At 32.4% G+C, this 10,141-nt stretch overlaps 1 protein-coding gene across 1 annotated transcript; it reads left to right on the top strand.

Moving 5' to 3' along the window:
• The first annotated feature begins 6,821 nt into the window (after window positions 1-6,821).
• On the top strand, window positions 6,822-9,371 carry LOC141697259 (beta-amylase 3, chloroplastic-like). Its single transcript, XM_074501546.1, has 4 exons — window positions 6,822-7,416; window positions 7,634-7,844; window positions 7,978-8,088; window positions 8,296-9,371. The coding sequence occupies exons 1-4, from the start codon at window positions 6,878-6,880 to the stop codon at window positions 9,076-9,078; spliced, it is 1,644 nt and encodes a 547-aa protein (XP_074357647.1). The 5' UTR covers window positions 6,822-6,877; the 3' UTR covers window positions 9,079-9,371.
• Window positions 9,372-10,141: the final 770 nt, after the last annotated feature.

Raw genomic sequence — 10,141 nt, 5'->3', positions numbered from 1 at the left:
ATATGGAAGCCTAATTTCAGGAACATCAGAAAAAGCAGCCGTTCTACTCTAGTACAAAGAGGCAATAGTCAACAAAGTACTTGAGTGATATGGAGAAGAAACAAGTGGAGAACTTATTTTATTATTGTATTTTTATCCTTGTCTTCACTTGTACACTTGGTGATATATAAACCAAGTAGCAGCTAGTAATTAGATAAGAATTTTTTCAGTGCTGTTTAGAAAAATCTTGAGAGAAAAATTATCTAGTTTGTACTAGGACGCAGCTGTGATCAACATCAAGAATCACATATTTTCTGAAATACCATCTCTGGTGGAACAACAATCCACCAGAAAAGTTTTTAAGGTATGTTGTGTTCTTTACATTAGTGCTTGAATATATATCTGTCTGTATTAGCTTAAAGCAATTCACACACTTGTTTATCTTGAACACAAAGCCTTTAAAACTGCTCAAAACTTGAAAAAGTTTTGAGATTTACATTCAACCCCCCTTCTGTAAATCTCATTGTTAGTCCACTAGGAATAACAATGTTAACCTAATTACGATTTGATAAATTAGAAAAAAAAAATAGGGCCTTGTACACGAGACATTCAATTTCTTCTATTTTTCCTTTCTATTCTTATATTTAGAGTATACAGCGCAATAGTGATTAGTGAAAATCGTTGTAATAAAATGTTCAAAAATTGATATGGCTTAACATTAAGTAGCGCTGTAAAAATTTTTCGAAAAATCTGATATTTGTCCGAAAAATCCGTATTTTTATTCGAAATAAAGCGGATATTATCCCTATCCGAAACAAAGCGGATATTATCCGTATTCGAATCCGACGATTACGGATATAGATACATATATAGGCATATTCGTATCCGATAATAATCGAATCCGAATAAATATATTATATTTAAATATTTATATAATTTATAATTTATTATATTAAATTTATAGTATGCGTATATGTATATAAACACACACACGTGTGTATGTGTATATATATATATATTTAAAATTTATGTTTATACAAATTGTATATAATTGTAAAACCAGTATTTACATATATAAAAAAATTATTTGAATTCAACAATTTAAGGATAACAAATATATTAAAAAGATAAATAAAAATTAATTTATGAATAAATTAATATAGGATTAAATCAATTTAACTCTTATTTTAATTTTTAAAATTAAATTTTAATTTTTACTGTATTTTTTTAATTTTTTTGAATTTTTAATATAAAAATAAAAATTCTGATTGAAAATTAGGTTCAGATTCAAATTTTATCCGGATAGTAGCCGTCGGTTCCGGATTCAAATATTATTTTTTAAATATTTCCGGATTCGAATTCGAATTTTCAAATTCGGACCCGGGTTCAAATTTCTTGAGAAACAATATTATAATGTTAAGAGATACTAATTGTCAAAATTTTATATCAAAACGGTAGAATTGAACGGTCAATTTTTGTTATCAGCCCAAAATTTTTTGTTATCGGCCCAAAATTTTATCTCCACATATATTTTGTGTCCCCATCTATCTATCTATACTATATTATAATAGACTAAACATTAGAATTTTGTAGTCGGTCGGTCGATACTTTATAAAATTACTTAATTACCCTTTCACTATTATTTTAATTCTAATTATTGGGTCGATCAATTCTAATTTTAATTTATATTGAAGTCAACTTACTCTATTACTTTACCAATTTCAATTCTATTTTATATCGAAATATATATCATTATAATTTATAAAAATTCAACTTCTTCTACCAATTTATATTTTTTTTCATATCGAGTTCTATATTATTCTAATTTGTTACTTCGGGCTAAATTAATAAGCAAACTAAATATAATTATTAAGATTTAGTTGATATGTCATGTGAATCGGACTAAGATAAAATAATAATACTATCAGTCCTCCTAAAAAAATTATACAAATGAATTTGGATAAACAATAATATATTTTATTTATCTAGGATAAAAAAATACATTATACAATTGATTCAGACTAACACAAAACTAAAATAAAAATACAATTCGACCCAAAAATAAAACAATATATACTAATTATTCAGTCTTATACAAAATTATCTTATTGATCCACACTTAAAAAAAAAATTAAACTAAAAATAATTAGTTTGATTTGGTCGGTCTATTGGGCATCAGGTTAAAATAAAATAATATAAACCACTGATCCGAGATAAATCATATTAATATTAGACTAAGTATAATTCGTATCTTATTGATGTGAACTAAATATCAAATTTTAATTAAAACTTAAATATTATTTTTTTAAAAATACACATAGAATTATCAATAAAACTATACCGTTCAATCAGTAATATTGTCTTTTTCAAATATCTTTTATAGAATTACTGTTAATCGATTAAGTAATAAACATGCTAAAATAATATTTTTTTAGGATCCCAACATAATGAAGACATTATATTTTTACCCTCAATAAAATAATAATTTCGTTATAAACCAAAGCTATCACTTTAAATAAGTTTAAATGTTCTAAAAAGTTATGAACATATAAGTCTACTAATATAATTATTATGAAGTCATATTATTTAAAGTTTTAAATGAACAAAATTCAAAATTGAATTTAAATTTTTTTAAACAAATTATATAATATTAAAAAAAATATGTGCAATCTCTGGTTTTAAACTAGTAAAAATTAATCGCTGCTTTCATTACTACTGCTTACAAGTAAAAATTAACTATAAGATGTTGACTTTGTTTTTTTTTTCCCCTCATCTTACATACAAGAGGTGGTTGATTCAAATCCTAATGATGATAGATGGGTGCGGTGCACCATTGTGAACTCGCTCGCGGACTTAGCTGCCGCATCACTTACTGGGGGGTAACTCGTGATTGATCATCATATTACTGCAGTTTTTAGCACCTTCAACTGTATCTTAACCAACTTGCAAAACTGATGAATCAATTTGTAGCAGCTGATTATTCCCTATGCAGGAACTATGCTTCTTAAGTCAATTTGCATTCTAGTTTCGACTTGTAAAATCACTTAACATTAGAAACGAACTAATACCCCGTTTGAATACATGGATTTCATTTCAAATCTTGGTTTTGATCAAATCTGTTGTTTGCAAATATCAAGAATTTGGAATTGGATTTTGTTCAAATACAACCCAATTACACAACAAGTTTAAAATTTTGAATTTAAAATATTTGCAAAATACATGTCATTTCAAATAAAAAAAATTTATTGAAATTTCTTTTAAGATTTTTTTTTGCAGATAAATTTGAAAATTTTTTTCAGAAAAGTTTTCTCCGAAAATTATTTCTCGAGAATTTTTTTATAAACTTTTATCCGGGAAATATTTTTCTTAGATTTTTTTTCCCGACAATTATTTCTCGGAAATTTTTTACCGAGAACCTTTTCTCGGGAATTTTTTCCCGTGAATTTTTTCTCAGGATTTTTTTCCCGAGAACTTTTTCTCGGGATTTTTTTCCGGAGAACATTTTTTCGGGAATATTTTTCCCGGGAATTTTTTTCGAGAAACTTTTCTCGGAAAATTTTCCCGAGAACTTTTTCCCGGGAATATTTTCCGGAGAACATTTTCTCGGGAATCTCTCTCGGGAATTTTTTTCGAGAGACTTTTCTCGGAAAATTTTCCCGAGAATATTTTTCGGTATTTTTTTCCCGGAATTTTTTTTCGAGAAGCTTTTCTCGGGAATTTTTTTCCGGGAATTTTTTTCGAGAAACTTTTCTCGGAAAATTTTTCCGAGAATATTTCTCGGCAATTTTTTCCCGAGGAACTTGTTTCGCGAAATTTTCTCGAGAACTTTTTCCTGAGAAACATATCTCGGAAATATTTTTCCCGTAAATTAATTCTCTGTATTTTTTCTCAGAATTTTTTTTAGTAACTTTTTTCCCGAAATCTGCGGAAATTTTTTCCCAAAAATTTTTCCGGATGAAAATGTTTATTCGGAAAATTTTCTAGAACGAAAAAAATTCTAAAAAATGTTTAAGGGGAACCTTTTTATGAAGAAGTTTTTTCGAAATTTTCTTTTGGGGATTTTATTTCGGAAATTTATCTTGAAATAAATAAAATAAATATTTCAATTTTCCGAGAAAAAAAAAATTAAAGTTTTAAGAAAAAATTTAAAACAAAATTTTGAATTTCAATTTCTTGAATATCCAAACAAAAAATTTGGAATTAAAATCCTGTAGATTTGAAATGAAATCAATGTTTTCAAACGCTCTACCTAAAGTTGTTTTTGGCTGTGTAAAACACTCTTCCAATCAAAACCAATTAGTCCGCTTTTGATTATTGGCTTGTCTGTTTCTTACTTATTTAATCGAATGTCACAAGTTTATAGCCAAATATAGATAAGTTAGAATGGTATTATAATCTTTATAAGTTTCTTATATGACTTGCCGAACAAAAGGCATATTTGGGATTTTACATGAATCACATGTACCTTGGAAAATACATATATTATTTCAAAAGCAAGCCAAACATAACTAAATGGTACGTTCTTGAAAAACGATACAGCAAAAATTTATTGCCGGTATTGATCTAGATTGGTCTATGGTAAGGAATTAGTATGTTGGTGGAAACAGGTAAATCTTACAATGCACGACCAAGTTAGCCAGATTGCTTGCTTACAAGTTATAAAACGCTATACTAGATCTACAGTCGCGAAATTTGGAGCAAATACATTTCACTTGAACAGAAGCCACAAGATTCAAGAAAATAATGTTTTTGGGAGCTTTATAAGGGACCATTTACACAAGTTGCAAGAATGATATATATTTGGCAGCACCAACATTGTAGAAATATTCAGTCATTTTCCAGATGATGAAGCCAAGATTTTGCACCAATGAACTATCATTTACTACCAAAAGTGAACCCCATCTGGGCCACCTCTTCTCCCTTTTATTCAAAATTAAAACAAGTAAACAAAAGATTTAGGTGGGGCACCGTCCATAGGTTGTTACCTTTCATTGTAGGTCAGCCTCTCAGAAGCTGCAAAACCACATATGAGCTCAAGACTAATCCTCCGCTGATGTGTACTCTAATCAGCTGAGTCACCATCTGATGTGTGCCTCGCAGAACGAATGGCTGTAAAAACACTGACCTTAGTACGAAACAAAAAATGTTTTAAAAAGAGACAACACGTGGCCCCTATTAATACGTAAAAAACAGTGTTTCATTCAAATAAGATTCCTCTAATCAAACACACCTCCAATATGCCACTTGAGCAAAAATTTAAATGTATTTGGTAGCAAAAGAGATAAGATCTAAATATCCACCACAAAAAATTGAAGGTCCTGGTAAGCTGGAAAGCTACATAGCTAAGAGCTAAGATACATAAAACTTTACACTACAATGAAGATCAAGGATCAATACGGCTTCAAGAGAATTAATTATCATGCTCTGCACAAATGTAAATCGCAAAAAAGCTAAATATCAACTATCTTCCTAAGCACTTTCAGGGAAGAATAATTGCTGGCTGCTTTTATCCGATTACAAGTGTTTATTATTTGTGAGGGAGGGAGAAAAGGAAAGGAGAAATCGCTACGCTAAGTCCTTTTTTACTAGCAAAAGCAAAGTCTTTAAGAATGAGCTAAACAATATTCACAAGTCATTATTAGTGACTTCTTCCAAGCAAGTTGATGCTTGCACATGTAGACAAAACATGGCAATTGTTTTCATATGGCCGGAAGTGTTTTTAAAAGTGCAAGTGCAAAAAAAGTTGCATCTCATACTGAAATTTATAGCACAAATTTGTGCATGACCCAAAAATACTCGCAATAATTCATTAGTCATTACATTACAAAAGCACATGACAATCACGAATGCCAAAGAAGAAATTAGAAAAGCAAAACAGGAAATTCCAGCAGCCAGTCAATCCACCCGTACAAGGAAAATGTCATCCATATCCCATCTAATCCATGACACATTTTTCTATGGTGTGCTTCAAACCTTTGGTTCTACTGAGAATTTAATTTGTTTGCATGGTAGAGTCTGTATGGTCAATCGATAGAGAAGCTGAAAACCCAATCAACAGAGATCAATGAATCGAGCTAACATTTTTATTGGAGTTCAATAAGCAAAAGATCAATGAATCAAATAGACTTTCTGGTAATTTGATGGAGCAGTTTAGGCATTGACAAGTACAAACGACGTGAACCGATGGAAACTTTAGCATAATGCAAACAGTTCTGTATGTATCGAGAAGACGAGAACCGCATGCTTTATACTTTCTTGGAGAGCTTTGCTCTTATCTTAAAAGAAACCAAAATTCAAATAAAAATGAAAATTGAACAGTATGTCATCCACATATTTCTAGTGTCCTAGCAAGGCATAGACCAGAGAGCTAATTTGTAAGTTTGGACGGTGTTTCAACAAATCCACAGAATGATTATCACAATAGATGTGGCTGAGAATATTTAGTGTAAGAAGCAGCCTACCTAACTCCCCTTTTTCTACCCTCGATATGCAGATTGTATACATTTTTCTCAAAATTGCATAAATACAGATGCAGCTAGCATTACACATAGTTCAAAATATCATAGAGGAATCTGGGCCCATTACCCCCCACCTCCTCCCTCTCAGCCAAGTCCCAGTGGGACAGCTGCTTGAAATGTAATAGAATGAGGGTTTCTTTTAGTTTATGAAATACTTTCCGAGACCCTGCATTTTAAAGCTACAGTGTAACCGTGTCTAAAACTTCAAACATCAGGATTTTGAAAAGCTGTGCCGGCAGATTAGAATTTTTGCACTTTTTACTTTTTGACGTAGAGCCCACAAAACTTCATATCCAAAACAACAGTTGAAAAGATTTCTATAAATAAACATCTTCACATTCATTCATTCCCACATCTCTCTTATCTCTTCAAAACATCCAATGGCGTTAACACTTCGCTCTTCAACTTCTTTTATTAATATAAAGGATATTAAAAATACAAAAAATATAGATGAATCCTCATCTGGCATGGTTTGTTTTACACAAACCAGACCAATATGCGGTATCCGGGTAAGGAATTCGATGCAAGAAGCCGGCCACCATACTCGGGAGAGGATCTCTCCCCTTGATATGGGAAGAAATGATCAGCAAATACAGAAATTTCACGGGCCATCTAGGCCTCATAGCAAAACAGATTCTAGGGTGCCAGTTTTTGTGATGCTACCACTTGACGCAGTCTCCTTTGGGGGAAATCTGAACAAGCCAAGGGCAATGAATGCTAGTTTAATGGCCTTAAAGAGTGCAGGAGTAGAAGGTGTAATGGTCGACGCTTGGTGGGGCTTGGTAGAGAAAGATGGACCCCTAAAGTACAACTGGGAAGGGTATGCTGAGCTTGTGAATATGGTTCAACGACATGGCTTGAAGCTACAAGTTGTTATGTCTTTTCACCAATGTGGAGGGAACGTTGGTGACTCTTGCAGGTTCGCACTAATATTATTCATGATATTTTCATAGATACAAGTAAACATTCTTAATTAGGACGGCCGAAATTAAATATATTTTACCATGGTATTTGCTTCAAATTTACACCACTTGAAGTCAGATAATGAGTATATGTGCTCAACCTTAGCCTTAACTCTTAAAACAAAAGCTAGCTAGTAAATACTAAAGATACTAAATTTTATATATCTTTTCCAGCATTCCTTTACCCCCATGGGTGCTTGAAGAAATGAGCAAAAATCCTGATCTTGTCTACACAGACAGATCTGGGAGGAGGAATCCAGAGTATATCTCCTTGGGTTGCGATTCACTACCAGTGCTTAGAGGAAGAACACCGATTCAGGTGTATTCAGACTACATGAGGAGCTTCCGTGAAAGATTCCAGGACTATCTTGGAAATGTCATTGAGGTAAAAAATAATTTGTAATTGGTTCATGTCAAAAGTCATTAGCAGTTTAATTTTTTCCTGACTGGATGTATAAGATTCTCAGTTAGGGTAAAACGATACATTATTTAGGAGATTAACCTTATTTCATTTGCAGGAAATTCAGGTGGGAATGGGTCCATGTGGAGAGTTGAGATATCCAGCCTACCCAGAGAGTAATGGAACTTGGAATTTTCCTGGGATCGGAGAGTTTCAATGCTACGATAAGGTAATTACTTTGCAATCCGAAGTTTAAGTATATTCATCAATCGATGACCTTTTGTAACTATATTGGACCTAAGTCACTACTTACAACAGTACACTTAATACTATCTATAACTTCAACATTTCCTAGGGTCAAAATAGAAGCACAATATTGCAATTAAAGTATGTGCTATTTTTCTTATTCTGAAATTAAAAATAAATGTTCAAACAGTACATGAAAGCTTCGCTAGAAGCATCAGCAGAGGCAGCAGGAAACAAAGACTGGGGAAAAGGTGGACCTCATGATTCTGGCCACTACAATCAGTTTCCTGAAGATACCGGATTCTTTAAGAAAGATGGAACATGGAACAGCGAATATGGGAAATTCTTTCTTGAATGGTATTCAGGAAAGCTTATTGAGCATGGTGATAAGATTCTATCAGCCGCTCGAGGAGTATTCCAAGGAACTGGAGCTAAACTATCCGGAAAAATAGCTGGAATTCACTGGCACTACAGAACAAGATCTCATGCAGCAGAACTAACAGCAGGCTACTATAATACAAGACATCATGATGGTTACCTTCCACTAGCACAAATGTTGAGCAACCATGGAGTTGTATTAAACTTTACATGTATGGAGATGAGAGATAGAGAACAGCCAGAGCATGCCTCACCAGAAGGCTTAGTTCGCCAAGTAAAGATGGCAACCAAATCTGCAGGAACAGAGCTTGCTGGAGAGAATGCATTGGAGAGGTACGATGGGGGAGCATTTTCACAAGTTCTAGCAACAAGTAGATCAGATTCTGGAAATGCGCTGAGCGCATTTACCTATCTTAGGATGAATAAAAACTTGTTTGAAGCAGAAAATTGGCGAAATATGGTGGAGTTTGTGAAGAGCATGAAAGAAGGTGGCCGGGACACAAGATTACCGGAAAGTGACACAAGCAGAACAGATCTTTATGTCCGATTCATCAAAGAAAAGAATGAGCAATCTAAAGAAGCTGCCCTTGTGTGAATAAACAAGTATATTCATGTACAATGATGCATAGTGTAGTATACTATAGAGCAGCATCAAGGAAACATGATGAAACAGGTGAAGCATATAATAAATCATAGGTGGTATATATTTATAATGTGTAATTAGAAGATGTCAGGAAGATATGATGACAGGAAAAGTATCTTAGTCTAAATGATGCTGTAATTTTGATCCTGCCCATGTTGTTCATTTTACAAACATATGTGGGGATTTTTTTTCACCCTTGAAAAAAATAATATATATATAATTTAGAGAATAGTTAAATGAGTAAAGTACCTTTGTTATTGCTGATAATTTCTCTCTGGGTTTCTTAGACTTAAAAAATATTAAGATTATTGTGTTGTACGCCTTTTACATCTTTGATCATGGTAATCACTAATCAGTTTATATTATTAAGTAATAAGGTGAATACCCTGCGCTTATTTATTATAATGGATGACAGGAGACATTTCCCCAGCCATCTGAAAGAGTGAATGACAATGCAATAAGATGAATAACAAACATTGAGCAACTCAAGGTTTCAAAAATCTAGTCTTGAGTTTTTGCATTAAATTTGAATAAGAGAGAAACATAAAATATCCAAAAAATCTTGAGAGTAGCTTTGAATCACGAATGCCATACCTTTACCAATATAATCTTCTCAGTTGAACGCATATTGTAGAAACCCAAGTCATCCCTGTAACCTTGCAGCACATTTCATCCACCGTGCAATTATATATGCTATAGTCAGTTATGAATCACAAAAATTTTAAAATAGCTGGGCCAAAATAGAATGTAATATAAAAAAAGCAATAGTGTTGAATCGGGCCTTGAGAAGTCTAAACACTAGTTAACTACCAAGTTACTTGGTGGACTGAGTAATTAAACATTAGCATTATCCCCAAAATTTAAGCAGCTACTACGAATGTAAGGGAGACAGAGGGATGATTCCGGCGAAGAGAATGGATAAAATGAGTCAGTTGTCTCTCCCACACATAAAACCATACTCTGATAAACAAACACACCAGTGTCAAAAACTCAAACATATAGCCTCAACAAAACT

The sequence above is a fragment of the Apium graveolens genome, chromosome 11, assembly GCF_009905375.1.
Source record: "Apium graveolens cultivar Ventura chromosome 11, ASM990537v1, whole genome shotgun sequence".
Lineage (NCBI taxonomy): Eukaryota > Viridiplantae > Streptophyta > Magnoliopsida > Apiales > Apiaceae > Apium > Apium graveolens.
This window is presented reverse-complemented; position numbering and strand designations above follow the sequence as displayed.